General features: G+C 42.7%; 2 protein-coding genes across 6 annotated transcripts in view; one reads left to right on the top strand and one right to left on the bottom strand.

Annotated features, from left to right (window-relative positions):
- Znf597 (zinc finger protein 597) overlaps positions 1–8,915 on the top strand; it is a 17,705-nt gene extending 8,790 nt beyond the window's left edge. The window contains exons 1-3 of one of the 4 annotated variants that reach the window (XM_005349232.2): positions 2,861–4,404; positions 5,139–5,265; positions 7,473–8,915. In XM_005349232.2, the coding sequence (XP_005349289.1) occupies positions 4,372–4,404; positions 5,139–5,265; positions 7,473–8,584 (1,272 nt within the window). In that variant the 5' untranslated portion in view covers positions 2,861–4,371 and the 3' untranslated portion in view covers positions 8,585–8,915. Of the gene's footprint in view, positions 1–2,860; positions 4,405–5,122; positions 5,266–7,469 lie in introns of those variants that run through there. The other 3 variants (XM_005349231.2, XM_026780539.1, XM_026780538.1) reach the window with 3 other exon arrangements.
- The window catches only part of Znf174 (zinc finger protein 174), a 20,585-nt gene continuing 4,550 nt past the window's right edge, over positions 4,581–20,615 (bottom strand). Inside the window, exons 3-4 of one of the 2 annotated variants that reach the window (XR_003377141.1) lie at positions 18,319–18,983; positions 4,581–4,648 (exon numbers count right to left, since the gene is read on the bottom strand). Coding sequence is in view for 1 of the 2 variants with exons in the window: in XM_005349228.2 (XP_005349285.1) it covers positions 18,385–18,983 (599 nt within the window). In the remaining variant the exon portion in view is untranslated. Of the gene's footprint in view, positions 4,649–18,002; positions 18,984–20,615 lie in introns of those variants that run through there. The other variant, XM_005349228.2, reaches the window with a different exon arrangement.

Below are 20,615 nucleotides of genomic sequence, written 5' to 3'. Positions count from 1 at the left end.
AGTGCTGGAAATAAAGGAATGCACTACCATGGCCTGGCTGACACTTGAAAATTATTCTCTGGTTTCCACGGGTATGCATTCATGCACATACACACACACACACAAAATACATTCATTAAAAGAAAAATATATCCAGTCCTGGAAAAACAGGAGTCAATATATATTACTTCCAAAATCCAAAGAAAGTTTTCTGTTATGAAATAACACAAATAGGACTAGAGAGATGGCTCAGCAGTTTAGAAAACTTGCTATTCTTCTAGAGGACCCAGGCTCATCTTCCAACACTGCCTGTTAACAACTGCCTGTAGCTCCAGTTCCAGGGGATCCGACACCCTCTTCTGACCGCTGCAGGCACCAGGCACGCATGTGTAATACAGACATAGGTGCAGACAAAAATATTCATACATATAAGATGGATCATCATGGATAATACCACTTATGTCAGGACCAAAGGTGGGAGACGTTGACCAGGTAACTGCAGTGTCTGGTGTCAGAATGTTATGTACCTTGGAGGCTCTGGTCCTCCACTAACATTGAGACTAGGCCTGACAACTGAACAAGAGATGATAAAATACTAAATACTTGTTTATTTCCTTAAAGTCAGAGTAATTGGAATATTCAAATAAGTTTTATTTAATGAAGGATATACTCATTAACCTCCAACCAAGTCTTTAAAAATCCCATCTATCTTTCAGTAATAACAATTTAAAAAGTAACATGGTCTACTTTTATAATTGAAAAAAATGTTTGTTTTTCTATGTGTGTGAGAAAGAGATTGGCTCTTGCTATATATCTCCAATTTGCCTCAAGCTCATCCTGCTGCCTCAAACTTCTGAGTGCAGGGGTTATAGGACATATAGCACCATACCAGTCTTTCTTTTTTGATGGGTTTCAGTATGCAGCACTGTCTGGCCTGGAACTCACAGAGATCTGCCTGTCTCTGCCTCCTGACTGCTGGGATTAAAGGACTGTGACACCATGCCAGACCATACCAGTCTTAAGTTACTTTTAATTAAATAAGATGTGATCTTTATATATTGAGATCTTCAGAAAGAAAATATTGGGCTAGAGAGAAAACTTCCATTCATATAGATTTTACTGTTGCCATTGATATTACCATTAAAGATCAAAATGGAAAATCTTGCAAATGATGGACTTTTTTAGATTTTGTGTGTGTCTGAGTGTCTATGCACATATATTTACATGGAAGGATGTTTAAGTTTTTTAAATTTGTTTCAGGAATTATAAGGTTGGGTTAACATTCTATGACACAGTTACTTAATACATTAATAAAAAATAAATCATATATTATTAGACAAAAATTCAACAACCATTTATAATAAAAATTCAGCAGAATGGGAGTGTTTTGCTATTACAATGTATTGGGCATCTCAAGAGAAATATACTGTTAGGGGAAGTGAATTTGGATTCATTTTTAACTGCATATATTAGGTAGCCAGGAAAAAAATTTATGAAAGAAACATACTTCATAATGTGGAAAGGAGAAAATTATTCATATATTCAATTGATACAAATGAGGCAAAAAATGGTGGTAGAAAAATAGCAAGACAAGCAATAAATAGTAAATAGTACTCCAGATGTCAGGTAATGGTCAAAAGTATCAAGAAGACATGTTTATTTGTTTAAGAGAGATCTCATGGAACTGAGGATGACCTTGAACTCCTGGTATTCTGCCCCACTCAGTTTGTAAGGTACCAGCTAGTAGGGCACGTGCATCACCACACCTGAGGTGTGGAGCTGGGGACCACACCATGGTAGGCAAGTACACTACTGGTTCCCATCTCTGCTCACCACAGACTTTCTGTCTCATCTCTTTAAGCAAGTTCCAAGTTTGCATGTTTCATGCTTTTTGCTCCACTTATTTGGCCTGGCACTTTACACTTACAAGGGCTGAGGAAAAACTTTTTGGCTTTTCAAGGCAGGGTTTCTCTGTGTAGCTTTGGCTGTCTTGGAACTTGCTCTATAGAGCAGGCTGGCCTTGAACTCACAGAGATCCACCTGCCTCTGCCTCTGGAGTGCTGGGATTAAAGGTGTGCGCCACCACTGCCCAAGTGGGCTGAGGACAATTTTGACTTACCCATTTCAGGGCTGACCTTTTCTCTGGTTAGAGACTAAGTTATTACTTTCTGGTTATTGGAATTTGCTTATATCTTTGTAATAATCGACACAGGATTCAATAAAGGACCATAGCACTGTATCAAGAGATTCTTCTTAGCCCAAGTGAGACATTTATGAAAAAAAATGGCAAGCACAAAACAAGAGGAGAAAGACGGCCATGAGTTGCATCAAGACATCCCTTTGCTTTAGGACTCTACATACTTCCTCAATGTATTTTTGTGTTTTGAAATGGTCTGTAGGGAAGTTTGTTCTTATTCTTTTGCCTGTCATTGAAGCATTTTTCTCTTTTATCCTGGGGCCCTTTATGTAGCCTCTCTAGTGATCCATTTCCAGACACTTAGTTATCAGTAGATGGCCCTTTAATAACTATTGGTGATGTGTAGGGGTTTCTACTTCCATTTTTTTCTTCTCCCAGAGCACTGCACTGAAGCAGGGAGGCCAAGCCCTAGTGAGTCTTCATTCTTGATAAATGTGGGATGGACACATGAGACAATAAAACTTAGCATGTATCATCTGTATTCCACTGTTGTTATCAGAATGTTAAATGAATTATGTTGGCTGCTGGGCAGTGGTGGCGCACACCTTTAATCCTAGCAACCAGGAGACAGAGGCAGGCAGAGCTATTATACAGAGAAACCCTGTCTCCAAAAAAAAAAAAAAAAAAAATGATGTTGGTTCTGGGCATGGTGGTGCTCTCCTTTACTCCCAGAAGTTTGGGGAGCAGAGGCAGGTCTCTCTCTATGTTGGAGGCCAGCCTGGTTAACAAATTTCAGAAGTTTTAGAGCAGACAAGGTCATAGAGTAAAACCCTATCTCAAAAGAGATAAAGTGAGAGAGAATTGGGATTTATTCAGAATTTTCAAGGTACTAATCCTGTTGCTCTCCTCCCCAAAACACCTTTATAAACTGGCAATTTTTAAAAAAATTTATATTTTAAATTACCGACGAGAAGCACCATGGACTCTGCAGTGGAGGAGAGCAAAGTTAAAAGCTGTCCAGTCTGGGTGGGTGCCCACAAGAGGGTTACTGAGGCAAGACGATCCTCAATTCAGGGCCTGCTGGGGCCACACGGTGAATTCGAAGTGAGCCTGAATCAACCTCTTAAAGTTTAAAAAGAAAGGGTGGGGCCCAGAGACATCTGCTGCGGTGGAGTGTTTGTCTACGATGTGTGAAGCCATAGGTTCACCCTCAATACCATAAAGGAAACATTTGGACAAAGTTATTCAATTAGCGGCAGTTCTGGAAAGAGCGACTTTCTTATTTTGAATCTATAATTCACTACTCAATGTCGGTTACAAGACATTTGCTTGAAGCAGGTCCAGTGTGAGGTACAAAACGATGGAAATCAGCTCGATATCAGCTAAGGATCCCAGTCATTCTATTGAATACGTCTGTGGGGTACAATGCCCGGTGCCCCTAAAATACTTTGGGTAAGTTGGCCTGAACTTCCGATTGCGCTAGGCAACTTCTTAATAACCGTGACCCCACAACCCATCTGAGACACAGGGTTCGAGCCCAAGCTAGTCCTGGAGGCCTCTCATTCACCTCACCCGCTCGGATAAAAACCTCAGGCCCACAGCGTCTGTGTGCTACATTCCGTGACCGACTCCAGGGTGTTCCCGCCTCTGACTGGCACCATCAGGTACCTCGGACGCCATCCTACAGCTCCAATTGAGCCCGTCAACAGGCCGGGCACTCACCACAGAGACCCAGCCGACGGAACCGGAAACAGCTGCTTGTAGAAGCTCAGGAATAAGTAACGTCTCTCAGTTGCTCGGTGCGAGGCTGGTCCTCGGGAAGCTGCTCAATTGGTCCATTAAAGAGGGGCCGCCGCCTTGGGAGCACGCTGACCAATCAGGATGCAGGATGGTGAGCCGGGGGCGCGTCGCTTCCGGCGGTTTCCCCACAGCTTCTGCGTGGGGAGCATGGGAGCGTGGGAGTTTTGTGGTGGCCTCCGCCTCCTTTGTCGCGACTCGGCTGGGCGTGGCTTCGGGCCGCTTCTGCCGTGCAGGGTGAGACTGTCTGTGCCCCAGAGCGGGTGAGCGGTCCGTTTCAAGGCTGCTTTGGGAGAAGCCGTCACCTCCGATTCTCAAAGGAGCTTGAGTGTTTCGAGGAACCTGAGGGGAGAGTGGAAAGGCCTGGCAGCCGAGTCGTAGATTCTAGGGACTGTTCTCTCCGCTTGATGTGTTGTCTCATCTTGGGGACTTGAAGAAGGACCCCTTAGCTTCCTCAGATGGCGTCCACGCGCCCCACGTCAGGTGACCAGGTGAATTCTGTCGTTATTTTCCTACAGCTGCCTGGCCTCCTCGGAGCTGGGTTAGACACACAGGTCCCCACTTGTGGCTGCCTCCTCAGATAGCCCGTTCAAACCAAGCTGTTTCGTTCCTAGGCTTACCGACTTCCTCTTCAGAATCACCAGATGGGGAGCAGAGCTCTGGACAAGGGGTGTGTAACAGTCCTCAAAGTGTCTTGCGGGAATGCTTCAAGTGGCAGATTTCTAGGCACCACACCTGTTGAACAATGATAATAACGTCTAGGTGATTTTTTTAATAACCGCAACGCGCCGATTAGAAATTAGGAGCGAACTAGATCTTGAAGCGGTGGGAGGGGCTGAGCAATCACGGTGAGGAGGAAGGCAGACAAGACTGCAAAGGATGGAGGAAATTCCTGAAACCCATCTCAGGCTTCTTACTGGGCTGGCCAGTCTTTTTTTCCCCCCTCCGTTACCTAACTTTCTCTCCCCAAGAATTGTTCACTCGTTTTTTTTTTCGGGAAAAGCTACATTCTCATGCTGTACTGTCTTGGTCCTCACACCAATGTCTGAAAATTTACATTTAAGATTTCCCTCCTAACCCTACTCGTAGAATCCCTTGTCTAGGAATATTTTACACCAAGCCCTTTCTTTTTGGTATGTGAAAGGTTTGGCTCTTTTCAGCATTCCTAGATTAACACTTGAACTGACTGCTAGCTTCTTGTACTAACAGGGGTCTCCTGTTTTAGGGACCGTTGCTGTTTGAAGATCTGGATGTGTATTTCTCTCAAGAGGAATGTGTGAGTTTGCAGCCTGCCCAGAAGACCAACAGCGGAGAAGCCTCGTTGGAGCCTTTTGAGGATTTGGACTCGACAGGTAAAACAGTTTTCCTGTATTGTGGAACTCTCATCAGTTCTAGGATGAGAATTTTTGACTTGTCCACATTGGTGGTGAAGTGGGACGTGTGTGTGTGTGTGTGTGTGTGTGTGTGTGTGTGTGTGTGAGAGAGAGAGAGAGAGAGAGAGAGAGAGAGAGAGAGAGAGAGAGAGGGAGGAGGCCAGAGGATGTCAAGTGTTCTTTCTCAGTCACTCAATACTCTATTTACTGAGTCCGGCTAACCAGCTTGCCTTGGGATCCCCTCTCCACTTTCTGAATGCTGCGGTAACAGGTGGACCACATCTACCTGTCTTTTATTGGTGCTGTGGTTCAAACTCCTTAGTTTACACAGTGAACATTTTTATCTGCCGAGCCATCTCCTGAGCCTTTAAATGATTTCTTGAAAGAAACCCAGTCTACGGTGGTGACCATGGTTTCATATACTATGTACCAATACCTTGTAATTCCCTGAAATAATTTTTAAAGTCAGCTTTACTTGAAAAACTTCATTAGGTATAGATTACTGTCATTTGCTAAAAATTGGGAACAAATTTTCTTTTAAGGGGGTGAGGAGTAGCCAATAAGAAACTGGAACTAATGGGCCAGGCAGTGTTTAAAAGAATACAGTTTCCATGTAATTATTTCGGGTAAAGCTAGCCGTGCGGGCGGCCGGGTGCCCCGCCGCTCCTATTTCAACAAGGGGGTGTTTTGACTTTTCTCACCGAAGGGTAACCATATGCAGCATTCTTATGCCTGAATAGACAATGTGTCTTGTGGAGGGTTGAGTACCTAAACTATTTTTCATAATTCATGACTTATATTTTCCACTTTTGTCATGTTCATGTTCTTCTCCACCTTCTCTTAAATGTTTGTTTTATAAATTTATGTTTATAGTTATAAATGTATTTACTATAAGTAAATATATTTATAAATATGTAGTATATTTGTAATAGATACTTTCTTTGCTGATTTTATTTGTTTTTTTGTTTTTGTTTTTGTTTTTTTTTTTTTTTTTAGACAGGGCCTCTCTGTAGCCCTGGCTGTCTTGGACTTCCTATGTAGTCCATGCTGGCCTTGAATGCATAGAGATCTACCATCTCTGCCTCCAAGTACTAGAATTAAAGGCATGTGGACACACTAATTATAATCATATGCATTTCTGGGTCTATTTTTATTGACTGTTTTTTCCTCCTTGTTATGAGTTGAGGATTCCTATTCCTTGCATGCCTGGCCAAGTTTGACTGGAGTTTTAGATGTTGATTATTTTTTGTTTTGATTTTTTAAAGATTTATTTTATTTTTATGTATGTGAATATTTTGCTTCCATGTATGTCTGTGTACCGTGTGCATGCCTGTTGCCTGAGGACATCAGAAGAGGGTGTTAGATCCCATGGAACTGAAGTTACAGACAGTTGAGAGCTGTCATATGGGTGCTGGGAATTGAACCCAGAGCCTCTGGAAGAGCAGCCAGTGCTCTTAACAACTAAATCATCTCTCCAGCCCCTCCAGATGTGATTTCAAAAAGAAATAAAGAAAATCTTCAGTTTGCAATTAGTTGAATCTGCAGCTGTACACCTATGGGTATTTAGTGATGGCTGTGTTGGGAAAAATATTTAAAAAGAATTCTTTGTGCTAGGTTTAGGTTTTGTTAGCCCTCCCTGAGATAAGAATATTTCCCTGAAGTCTACACAGCACCTTTACTATCATTCTTCCACGAAGGATGAAATTTTAGAGACCCTTTAGGATATAAAACTATTTTTAATATTTGGATGTTTATTAAAGTAGAAAAATAGTTTGTCTTCTTTTTTCTGATAAATATGTCTAATCTCTAGTAGTTTTGACTACTCAACTCATTTGAGATGAAGAAAAATTCCTAAAACCTAAATAAACAGAAAAACTCCATTTCTAGGCACCGCCTACCAAGACTGTCCTCAGTACCCATCTTACCAGACCCTTAGAGTCATTCTCTGCTCCTTCTCTTTGCAGATTGACCTGGGACCTTGCAGTCCACCCATATGGACAGACTTTTGATTTTTGGAAGTCAAGAGAGCCTGTTGGCTCCTGATTTTTTGTATTTATTAGTGTCTGGGTAATTAGCTAATCCGTGTTCAGTTTCTGGTCTTCAGAGTAACTACTTTAACTTGTTCTTTCTCTAGTGTCACGTAAAGGTGGTGTCTATGTTTTCCTTTGTTTTGCTTTTATCAGCAGGAGGGGAAGACAAGATTGAGACCAATCAGCAGTTAAGCCTAGAGTCTATGGAACTTGAAGGGCTGTCTCTAGAAACGTACTCCATTGCCTCACCCCATGGCCACTACTCTGAAAAATCTGAGCATGACGTTGGAATGCATGAAAGGAAGATGTCAGGGGGAACTTTGACTTGTAAGACCAAGGTTATAAGCCTCTTAGTTACCATTGAAAACCAAACCCCATTAGTAGAATTATCTCAGTGTTTAGGAGTCAAAACACTTTCTGATATTATTGAAGTTCCCTGGGAAGAAGCCACAAATGTGTACAAGTGTCCTGACTGTGACCAAAGCTTCAGTGATAACACATACCTTGTTTTGCATCAGAAAATCCATTCAGGAGAGAAAAAGTATAAATGTAGTACCTGTGAGAAGACCTTCAGTCACAGAGCCAACCTGAGGACACATAAGAGAATCCACACTGGTGAGAAGCCTTACAAGTGTACCAAGTGTGCTGCCAGCTTCCGGCAGCAGTCACACCTGTCCCGGCACATGAAGAGCCATATAAAGGAGAACCCATATACATGTAATGTATGTGGGAGAGGTTTTATGTGGCTCCCAGGATTGGCAGAACATCAGAAGAGTCATACTGATAAAAAATCTTATGAATGTGCTGAACGTGATCCACCATACTGTCAGGAAACAAATCTGGCTTTGCCTGAAAACACAGGCTCATCAGACACCCCATACCAGCACACCCAGTGTGAGAAGAGTTTGGAGCACCCCTCGTACCCTGCTCTCCCTGAGAAGGATTGTAAGGAGGACTCTAAGAACTGCAGTATTGATGATGAAGACTTTTTTTCATTCTCCAGATTCAAACCCTTACAGTGTCTTGATTGTGACATGACCTTTCCTTGTTTCTCGGAGCTTGTTTCTCATCAGACCATTCATGACATGGAAAAACCTCATAAGTGTAAGACATGTGGAAAAACCTTTGCTTTAGATTCAGAACTTGCATCCCACGAGAAGCAGCACATCAAAGAAGAACCCTTCAAATGCACGGTGTGTGGGAAGAGCTTCAGAGTGAATCTGCATCTCATCACTCACAAACGAACCCACAGGAGAAACACCAAGTAAATACAAGCTTTGCCACTGTGTGAGCTTCTCAGTGTCTTTATGATGGGAAACCGCTTATGTGCAGCGTTACGCTAAGCAAGCACTTTACACACATTCCAGGTAACGTAGGCAGTATTATTTATTACCTCTGGTTAGAACTGAGGTGACATAATGTTACATACATAGCATGTGAAGCGAGGATTTGAACTCAGTTCCTGATCAGATTTCATTTATATGAGCCAGAGAAACAGAAAACTTTACAATTTAGCTTTTGACTGCTGGGTGTGGAGGCGCACACCTTTAATCCCAGCACTTGGGAGGCAGAGGCAGGTGTGGATCTCTGAGAGTCTGAGACCAGTCTGGTCTACATAGTTCCAGGACAGCCAGAGCTAAATGTGGGACCCTGTCTCAAAAACCAGAATAATTCAGTTTTTGTTAAAATGAAGGTTATTTCTACATTTTTTTAAAAAAAAGTTGGTTTCTAAGAATTTTAGGAAGAGGAGATTTATTTATTTTTTGCCAGTTCTATACATGTAGTATCTAGGAAAATGAATGTATTTATATTTGTTTTTGTACTTTTCTTGTTAAAATTATTTCAGTGAAATGTTTGTATGGACTATTTTGTTTGAACTGTGAATTTCTAGTTAAGGACTCCATATAAAGTTACCAAATGGGCCACTTTTGTTTTCTTAAGTGTGTGTGTGTGTGTGTGGGTTCTTGCTGTGTAGCCCAGGCTGGCCTCAAAAATCATCGTTTTCCTGTTCACATCTCCCAAGTTCTAGGATTACTGGTATGTACCATCATATGCAGCTAGTTAACAGCTGGATAACATTATTTGTGGATTTCCCATTTTCAGACCTGATGGCAGGGGCAAGCCCTGACTTCTCTAGCAGTTAAACTTCCTGGGAGTTCTTGCTCCTCTCTGAAGGGATCTGCCTCTAGATCTCCACTGAAGCACATCCTGGCTGGCTATGAGTAATTAGAACTACTTTTTGAAGAGAACATGCTAAAAAGTATGGATATATTATTTTGTTTAATCTTCAACAGATTCTGAGAGAAAAGGACTGTCCACGTTTTACAAATAAATGGAAGCTTTCAGAAGGTAAAGTCAATGCTTTGCTAAGCACACAAAACGTCACACTGGTGAGGCTGACATCGAAATTCAGGTGCTTTCTAATTCCCAAGGCCACACATTTTGTGACACTGCACTATCTGTTGGTATTTGTGCCACAGGTTAACGCTAGGAGACAAGGATGCTGGGGAGGGAGGGGAACTGCAGGCATGGAGGCTGTCCTGGGACTTAACTACCTGAAGCCCATTATGTCCGTATTCTTATCCAAAACTAGACTTCGTTGCTCTTAAAAAGCAACAGAAGACTTTCTACAGCTTCATGCCTGAAATTCTTGTCACTGTATCAAACCAGAGATTTGTTTTTTTTTCCATTTTGAGACGGGGTTTCTCTGTATAGCCCTGCTTGTCCTAGAACTCCCTCTGTTCACCAGGCTAGCCTCGAACTCAAGAGATCTGCCTGCCTCTGACTCCTGAGTGCTGGAAAGTGTATGACACCACGAAGTGGCTAGAGACTATTAAATTGTAACATTTCCTGTCCACTTCCAAAGAAAAATACAATAGGATTATTGAGTTTTTAACCAAAATAACTGATAACACATATGTCTTTAGGTACTAATATCACAGATAAATATTAGAACAAAATATTGTCATATAGTGTGGTTATTAAAAGAACTAAAGAATGTTGTAAGTATACATCCTTACAGAACTACACTTTACAACAAAATTGATTATATACCTATCATTACAACTATATGGCCTTTTGGCTAATATGCATTTATGATTGATTTCATTCTGTCTAAATAGACCGTAAAAATGTGGTATTTACTAAAATGGAATTACTGCTAGGAAATTTCATGCACAAAAATAAAGCCCTCTTGAGGGCCAGTGGCTAAAATGAAGTACCTGGGAATCGTCTCTTCTACAGAAGAGCAGGTTGAGGATTTTATGTACAAAAAGATGCAGCTGCGCAACTAAGCGCTTCATGTTTACTAGAGACAGGAAGATCACTGTTGCTGAGTGCAGAAACTGAGTCAACAGCTTTGCCTCATCTGTCGTTCCTCTCCTGGAGATCACTATCAGTTTATCCACAGCTGAGACTGTGTGATCTGTATGTCAAGGTCAGACCTGGCTGTTTCTCCAAATTTAGGATATAAACCATCATTCTGTCAGGAAGTTGGGGGTCTCACATTTAAAATAGCCTTCTGGTCTCTTCAGCCCTTCGTCGGAGATGCTTTGAATTGTATAGGAAGGTTCTCTGAAGTCTTAGCTAACTCTGGGATGTGGTTGTTGTGAAACAGCCACAAGAGTGTTAGTTTCCCACTGTCTGTCTCTCAGAGCAGGGAAGCGGTGTGCTACTGTGTAGGCTCTAATATCTCAGTGAAGACCCTTGAGTTTCTAAAGAACAAACGAGAAAGGTGTCAGAAGGTACCCGGACAAATGTGGCTGACCTAAAGATGGAAGTTGTCACCCTCTTTCTTTGCTGCTAGGGAAACACAAGCAGGTGAGTCTGTGCTGAGGCGCTGCCGCACATTTCCATGTGGATTCACATCACCTCGCAGTGTCTGTAGCTTTCTGCAGTCTCCAGACTTGGAAGATTAGAAAAGAGACACTTTTATAAAAGTCATCACTATATGTGAGAGGAATTAAATGGCCTGTGGTATATTATTGGTGATTGGCATGCAGAGAAAAGGAAAACACAGTTACTGTGAAATAGGCACACTGTTAGTTGTTTCCTTATTGTGTACTTGTTTCTAAAAACATTAGTTGTATGTTATTCTCAAGCTGCTCTGCACCCAAGGAATTGAAGGAAGAGCTGCAATGGTATTTCAGCTACTTTCATGATAATGGCCTTTTCATCGTCCTAACTGTATTGCCCACTAGGATAGATCACATAAGAAATCTCTTAACCCAGGATAACTTATGTTAGGTGCTAATAACATATTGGAAACCGTCAATATAGGGATAAAAATGGAATGTATGAGTATTGGTGTGAATGGTCGGCTAACTACATGTAGGAGGGGGGTGTTGACACTCTGAATGGTCGGCTAACTACATGTTGTAGGAGGGGGTGTTGACACTCTGAAGTGTGGAAACTTGTACTGAAAAAATGAACTCAAACTTGGTGGATTTTGCTGATGTGACCAAGACAGTTCTTTAATATGATCTGTGCATACTGAGTTGTGTTAAACTGTCATCACTGATGACAGCAGCATTTCCCAGTGGAAGTTAGATGCCAGTGTTTGCACTTTATATTGTGGTGTTGAATCATTTTGTCGAGAACTGTGCTGCTACAAATAACAATCTGTTCACATGCCCTGCGACCCTGAAGACAGCTGGCTCAGTAACTCAGGCAGTTAAAACAAATGACATTTTTGTCTTTGACGCCTCAAGTTCCAGAAAATTAAGTAGTAGTAGCTGGAGAGATGGCTGGGAGGTTAAGAGCACCAACTGCTCTTCGGAGGACCCAGGTTCAATGCCCAACACCCACATGGCAGCTCATAAGTGATTGTAAATCCAGTTCCTGGGTGACCTGACACCTTCACACCATTGCACATAAAGTTAAATCAATCATAAAAAATCTTTAAAAAAATTTAGTAGTAGTGTCTGGTGACTGCAATGTAAGATGCCAAACAATCTGAAAAGATACTTTGCTTTAAATAATCTGATTTACTGTATATGTATTCAAAGGGAGATGTAGGGTATAGCTTTTATGAAAAAAAAAAAAAAGAACCTATTTTGAATGTTGCAGTGATTTCATTAGGAAACTGCTTTTGCTTTGACTATTTGTTAAAATGGAAAATTGTTTATTAGGTGTATATTTAACTGTTTTAGTCTTGTATATTAGAACTATTTATGTAATATAAAATGACTATTATCTATCTCTTTAAGGCTAACTACAGGTGTTTGTCTCTTTGAATTGAGATTCTTGTCTGTAAGAATGGTCTAGGGAGAACGGGGATACAACCTAATTCATTTATAGAAACCTAAAAATACTTTCCCATGTCTATTTATTTTGATGCCTAGTTAATGCTCTCCATATGCACTTTCTGTGTTTCTTTCAGCTTTACTGTTTCTGACACATTCCCATTGGTCTTAGCTCTAGATTGGAGTCTCTCAACTGTGACTGTGTGCATTTGATGTGCAAATTATCATCCAATAAATGTTATCTTGTAATGATGGCAAGGTTGTAAACTTAAAATGTATATGTCAATGACTTTAGGTTGTAGTAAAGGTAAGTTCAAAAAAGTTAATTGGATAGTAGTTTAGAAAATATGAATGAATTACTTTACCCCACTTGATAAAGGAAATAACGTGTCTCGTTCCCTGGAATTCAGTATAAAGTTCTAGTATTATTCCAAGACAGCACTCCAGTCTTAGCTGCAAGGTAGTGGTACAGGACTAAGTACCTCTAGCTCCACCAGGCAGTGGTTCTCTAACAGACCAGACCAGCTGAGGAGGAATATGGTAAATTCTCTCTTCTGGTTTCCCAGGCCTTGGAGTGATTGTAGGCTGGCCAAACAGCTACCAGTGGTACAGGTTGGAGCTCATGTCTACCATGTGCCATTTGCCTTGCCAGCGGGCAGGAAGCTGGCACCTGAGGCCACTTCTAGTGTCTGCTTCCATCAGTGTGCTTGTGCACTGCGCTGACTATTGGAGCTGGCTATCCAGTGGTGGAGTTTGGTGAGGCATGGTCTGTCGAGACAGGGTTTCTCTGTTAGCTTTGGACCCTGTCCTAGAATCCACTCTGTAGACCACACTGGCCTCAAACTCACAGAGATCCACCTGCCTCTTGTCTTCCGAGTGCTGGGATTAAAGGCGTACGCCACCACTGCCCAGGTAAATGATCTCCTTTCTAAGTTGCCATGGTCACAGTGTCTCGTCACAGCAACTAAGTGACAGTGACTAAGACAGAAACCCAAGGAAAAAAAAATAAGTGCTTTTTTCTCCAGATACTCAAGAGGCCGAAGCAGGAGGATTGCTTGAGCCCAAGAGTTTGGGGCCAGCCCAGGCAACACAGACCCCATCTCAAAACATCAAATTATACTAACGAAAGACCTAAGAAACAATAAACGGTAATTGTCTGGCTGGCTATGAGATGTGGTCTAGAGTATCTGAATTCTGAACATTATGGTTTTCTTCTCCCTAAAATTGCAACAACAATAGAAAAATAATCTCTGCGATCGCTGGATTAAATTAGTTCAATCCCTATGACTGGAAAAAAAATGTATGCCAGGTACTTACCGACATCTGTTGCTTATGAAGTAACTAATACCATCTTTATTTCAGTGGGAACGTATTTATTCCAAAGCCTAAACAGCAGAATGATCTCAATAGATATTTAAATTTCCCTTAGGGACTGCAAGCCATGCATGGTTGACACAGAGAACTGTGAGGAACTGGTATAAACTGTGTTCCAAGGATCTTAAACAACTTTTTGGTTTTTCGAGACAGGATTTTTCTGTAGTTTTGGAGCCTGTCCTGGAACTTGCTCTGTAGACCAGGCTGGCCTTGAACTCATAGAGATCTGCCTGTCTCTGCCTCCTGAGTGCTGGGATTAAACGAGTGTGCTACCACTGCCCAGATGATCCTAAACTTTTTTTTAAAAAGAATACTTATTTTTATTATGTATATAATATTTTATCTGTGTGTATGCCTGCAGGCCAGACGAGGGCACCAGACCTCATTATAGGTGGTTGTGAGCCACCATGTGGTTGCTGGGAATTGAACTCAGGACCTTTGGAAGAGCAGGCAATGCTCTTAACCGCTGAGCCATCTCTCCAGTCTCCGATCCTAAACTTCTTAATTCATAGGAATGTCAGGCTGTTTTACTGGAAATTAGGAAACTGAAAATTTGGTCCCTTGGATTTTGGCAAGTGACAGCTGTTTTCATTACAGATGTGTACTGCTGGGCATGAGTGTACGCCAATAATCCCTCATCCCACTGGGTAAGACAGGAGGATTGCAAGTTTGAGGCTATCCTGGGTTACACAGGAGTTTGTATCAACCCCCACTGCAAAACAACAATTGTACAAGAATGTATTACAGACTGGGCAGTGGAGGGCAGGCCTCTGATCCCAGTACTAGGGAGGCAGAGGCGGGTGGATCACTGCGTTCAAGGCCAACCTGGTCTACAGAGTAAGTTCCAGAACAGTCAGGGCTACAGAGAAACCTGTCTCAACCAAAACAAACAAACAGACTGTATTACGAAAGAATGGGAGAAACTGTTGGCAAGTCATACATCTCATAAGGACATCATTCCGGAATATTTAAAGAATTCTTACAACCCAGCAACAAAAATGACAATCCATTTTAACTGGCCACAGAGACAGTTATGGTGGCTCACACCTGTAATCCTAGGACTCAAGACTGAGGTAGGAGGATTGCTGCAAATTCAAGGTAAGCCTAGCTGGCTTATCCTACAGAGCAAGACTCTGTTTCAAAAACAACAAAACTCAAAAGGTTTGGGAAACAGAGGCAGGATTATCTCAAATTCATGGCCAGCCTGATCTACATAGTGAGTGCTATACAGCAAGACGCTATCTCAAAACACCAGGAAGGAGGGGAGTTTTGAATAGCCATTTCTTCAAAGCAAATAAACGTATAATAAACAGATATGTCATTGGGGAAAAGGAAAGTCAAGATCATTACACACACTCCACACTGACTAAGATAACAATAATCAAGACACATTCCAGGAACACTGCACATGGTGACACATGCCTGTAATCTTGACACTTGGGAGGTGGAGACAGATCAAGAGTTCAAGATCATCCTTAGGATTGTGAGTTGTATGCCAGCCATGAGACCCTATCTCAAAACAAACAAAAGGCAGTAATAAATCATGTTGAAGGAGTGGAGAAACTGGAACCCTTATACACTGCTGGTTGAAATGTAAAATATGCATCCACTTTGGAAACCATTTGATTGTTTCCTAGAAAAATTAAACAGGATTATCACATGACCTAGCAAATCAACCTTTAGGCATGTACCCTAGAGGAATTAAAAACTTATATCAATGTTCATAGCAGCATTATTCTGCTCACATCAGCCAAAGTGCAGTTCCACAATGTCCATCAGTCAGTGGCTGAGCTGAATGCCCCTTCATGTAATGCAGGGCTCCTAGGAAATTAAAGGAATAAAGTGCTGACATGTCATAGCGTGTATGGACAGGATCCACAGGCACAGGAGTGAGAGCACCAGGGAGTGACTGCTAATGCTGAAGAGTACTTTCTCTGTGATACTGAGTGCCCTAACAGGAGCTCGCGATGACACTTGCACAGCGTTGACTATACTGTCAACGTTACTATACTGTCGCCACTGCGCTGTGTGCTACAAACGCACAAGTTTTCTGGTATGTTCAGTGCTTCAGTGACGCAATAAAAAGGAAGCATTTCAATCTCAGGAAGAGTTAGAGGGAAATATTTAGTCTATTCTGTGAGGAGTCATTGCCAGTGTTGTTGAGAGGGACAGTTGTATTGTGAGATTGGTTTGCACCTTATCCGCTGTGGATGGAAAAATGCTCTTCAGATGTGCAGACCTCCACTGTCTGCCAGTGCTTCCTTTCTCCATGGGTCTCCCTGGGGGTCACTCAGGGGTCAAACACTGACCTGACACCTGCATGTGTTGGGCAGAACCAACGGCATGCCTAGGAGCAAGCGGTGCATGTGAGGGGAGAAATGCTGCTTTCTTATTTTGGGGTCCTGCAAAAGGAAGCTGGCTGCAAGGAAAGTCGGTCAAGGCTGGTTGCTGAGGCTCTGGTGAAGTGTGCACAGGCAAAGGAGACAAGGGGACCCCACATCTGAGCACAGACTTACTGCCATCAGTTGTCTGACGTGAGCCCTATGCAAAGGGAAACTAGGCTAGAGGCAGGGAGGCAATTGGTGTCATGGTCTTGACACCCTTTGGAAAAGAATGATGTTGACTGAGTTTGTCTACAGTCAAACAGGTACCCAAAGTCACTAAAGAAGCACTGATGTGTAATCTGAAGAGAGGAAACATACTAGCTCTATAAAATACCCCAAGACGCAAAACTCTAGGAAGTCTCCTATGCCGACTCTTGAAAACAACTCTAAGTTCCTTCTCGCCCCTTTGGGTGACCAAGTTGACCCAGGATACAAAGACATGGTATGTAGGACAAATGATGGTCTTCCACATACATTCATATCCTAATCCCTGAACCAGCGAATGTCACCTTAAATGGCAAAAGGAACATTTGGTGGGTGTTATTAAGGATCTTGAGATGGGTAAATTATCCTCCTAGGCCAAATATAAGCATCCTTCTAAGATCCAGGAGGGCCAGAGTCAGACAAGGTTAGGCAAGATGGAGAGTCAAAAAATGTACTTTGAGGATGAAGGGGCCATGAGTCCAAGAATGTCGGAGGCTGCTAGAAGCTGAAAAAGTCAAGGAAGCTGATCCACCTCTCAGGGTTTCCAGAAGGAAAGAAAGCCCTGCCCAAGGTGATTCTGGCTGAGTGAAGCTGATTCCAGACTTTAGCTTCCAGTCGTACAAGAGAAATTTTGTGTTAAGCCACCAAGCTCGCGGTCATTTGTTACAGCAGCTATAGAACGGATACAGACATGACTGAGACTCAGAAGTTACCCAGAGACAACAGTGAAGCTGCCCTTGAGGGAAGGGTATGTGTGCTTGGTGGGGAGAACTATAGGTTCCAGCCAGTACTCGTATGCGGGCTGGGGAAGAAGTAAGGACAGGCTGAATACTGAAGATAAAGGCAGTGACTTGGTATTGCTGCCTTCAGGAGGACGGCCACCTCCTACTGTTTGTACAAAGTATGCATCCTGTCTGCCTGACCGAGGAAGAAGATGCCTCGCCTAGAGTGATACTGACTGGGTTCTACTGTCTACTTTGAGGAAACAAGAGTTTGGCACAGGATGGTGTCCCCGACCCAGTTTTGAAACACTAGCACTATATAAATATAGTATTCTGTCATTTAAAAAATGCTGTGCAAGTATTTACCATAAGTTAACCTATTTCAGTAATTTTCCTGGAGTCACTGAGTTGTGTAGCCATCACCATAATCCAACTGTAAACACTGAAAATGCCAGTCACGGTCTTGAAGCTAATGTCTTACTTGAGAAAGAACAGGCAGGATTCCCCTGTCTACCAGAACAGTATTTACTTCTCCCTGGAGCTTTTCCTTGTATCTTGGACTGAAGTAAATCAAAAGTTTGCTATAAAAAGGATCCCTCAAATACAACTTTTTAATAAAGGTGTTATCTACCACTTGGTGGCGCACACCTTTAATCAAAGCAGTTGGGAGGCAGAGGCAGGCAGATCTCTGAGTTTGAGGCCAGCTTGGCCAACAGAATGAGTTCCAGGACAGTCAGGGCAGAGAAACCCTGCCTCAAAAATAAATAAAAAGTAATGAAAAACAACCACCAACAACAAAAAGGTTAGTCGCAGAAAGACTACTAGTGAGCGTTTTCTTGAAATTCTAGTGAACTGCTCAAGAGTACACATGAGAACTGTATTTTGTAAGACAAAGCAACAAGAAGAATTTAATTAAGGACCAATTAATTAAAACCGCTTGTTGCTCAGCCTAACTATTCTCAGTAACTAGTCCCCCCTCTGCCGAGAATACAGTTCTCCTTCCCCAACACCCAGATTAGGCGGCTTTGCAGACAGGCTCCATCACTCCCCAAGGGCCCCTTGCTCTGTGATTTACCTGCAAGTAAGGAAAAGGAGAGACAGGTCCGCCCTTCCCTGGGCCTCTAAAGTACCCAGCACCTGTTTAGTCCCCATGGTGGAGCCTGTGGTGCTGATGGAGATTTGAGCTTTGGCGAAAGCTTTTCCCACACTGGCTGCACTGGTATGGTTTCTCCCCAGTGTGGATTCTCTGGTGCAGTTTCAGAGTTGACTGCCTCCCAAAGCGGTTTCCGCACTCCCCACAGACGTAGGGTCTCTCTCCTGTGTGTACTCGCTTATGTCGCTTCAGCTCTGAATTCCACGTGAAGCTCTTCCCACAGTCATCGCATTTGTAAGGTTTCTTTGCCGCGTGGGCCGCCTGGTGGCTAAGACACTGCAGAAGGCTGCTCAGGCCTCTTCTGCCTCTTTTGCTTTTCTTTAACTCTCTCAGTGGGTAGCCTCTGAGGGGGTTGCTGATATAGTCCAGTTCTCTGCAATGCCTCTGGTAGTGAGCAAATGCCTTCTGAGCATTTGGGGGTCTGGCCTGCCTCTGTGACAATCGGGGTTCACTCGTGCTCACCCGTCTTGGCTCAGGGCCGTGCAGACTACCCACTATGGTACTCGCGGGTGACACCGCATGTGTCTCTGCTCCTTTTGCCCCTTCCTGCTGTGGGTTTTCCTTGTCTCTTCTCGTCTTGGAGGCCTCTACAATCAAAAATAATGTGCTTCACTTTCTGTGCTTAGAAGAAAGAGCTTCAGCAAAAGAAGTCTGAAGTCTGTTGGGGTTGTCAGGGTAGGCCACCTTCTGCAGGTAATGTACAAGCCATCAGACTCCTCTGAAACATAAAAAGGTTCCTCACCCCTGACATTGGTGAGTCAGAATCTGAAGGTTAGGCCTGGAAGTCTGTACTGTTAACTAGTTCCTGTGAGTGCCCCTAATCTACAGTAAAGTTAGGAACCAAATTCTCCTCTGTCCTTCCTATTTTGGGGAAAGGTATAGGAAAACAGAAATAGCAAGGAAAAATACAAACAAAAAATGAAAGACATTGGAATGAAATATCAGCAACAAAGAAGACAGTGACATGTTCATTTACTACTGACCGGGTCTATTGTATTGTCTAGGTTGGCTTCAAACTCTAGGGCCTAAGTGATCCTCCAAGTTTCTGGGACCACAGACATGTACAGCTGTACCTGGCTAAAGGGTAAAATTCCAGTACTTATAGATTATCTGAATAAATCTCCCTCCCTTATAGGGACTAAGATTGACAACCTCCCTCACTTCAAAAGAATAATAAAGCCAGTGACTGCTGTGTGTTTCTCATTACAGTGTTGATAGCTAGGTGTACAGAGACTGAACTATATAGTAGGTATGAGGCCTAATTAGAGACGCTGTCCACCTTCTGGGAGAACTGAGGATCAAGACGGCTGTGAACTAGAATGGACCAGGGAAACTGGAGAATCAGCAACAGCACTTTCCAGCAGGACCTCGAAATGGAAAATGTGTTTTCATGCTACATACACCTTTCAACATGGCACTGCCAGGCAGATGTGATTGTTGAGTGTTTGAAACAGAGCTAAGGTGGTTGAGGTGGTGTGGTGATATTTGTGATCTAACAAATGAAGCTTGCCTGAAGATCAGAAGGCGGAGCCAGCCACTAGAGTTAACTTGGAGGCAAGACAGTGGTGGTGCACACCTTTAATCCCAGCCCTTGGGAGGAGGAAACAGAAAGTAATACATGGCTGGGCGGAGAGAGGAATGTAAGGCAGGCAGAGATGGGAGCGTGCCCCTCTTCAGGCTGAGAATTTTGCGAGGTAGGAAGTGGCTATGGTTTGCTCCTTTGTCTCTGGTCTTTCAGCATTAGCCCCTATATCTGACTCCGGGTTTTTATATTAATACCAATTAGAATTTTGCATTGCCGAACTGAATTTTGAATTTTAATTCATTTAAAATTTAATGAGGAGCTCAAATAGTTATTGCCAAGTGATTTTCATCAAGGGTTTGTTTTGCTCATTTTTTGAGACAGGGTCTCACATAGCCCAAGCTGGTCTCAAATTCACTATGTAACTGAAGATGATATTAAGTTCCTGATCTTCTGCTTCTACCTCCCAAGTGCTGTGATTACAGGCATGCATCACCATGCCTGGCTTCATTGAGGTTCTTAAAAACAATTAAATAGGAAAGGAGTCATTTTTCAGTAATCCAGTGATTCAAGGGTGTTAGCATGTGTGAGTGTGGTGCAGCTGTGTGTGTGTTAGAGTGTGAGTGTGGTGCAGGTGTTTGTGTGTGTGTGTTAGTGTGTGTGTGGTGCAGGTGTTTGTGTGTGTGTGTGTTTGTGA

This window comes from Microtus ochrogaster, chromosome 7, assembly GCF_000317375.1.
Source record: "Microtus ochrogaster isolate Prairie Vole_2 chromosome 7, MicOch1.0, whole genome shotgun sequence".
Classification (NCBI taxonomy): domain Eukaryota; kingdom Metazoa; phylum Chordata; class Mammalia; order Rodentia; family Cricetidae; genus Microtus; species Microtus ochrogaster.
Note: the sequence above shows the minus strand (reverse complement) of the source record. Positions and strands in the feature narration are given on the sequence as shown.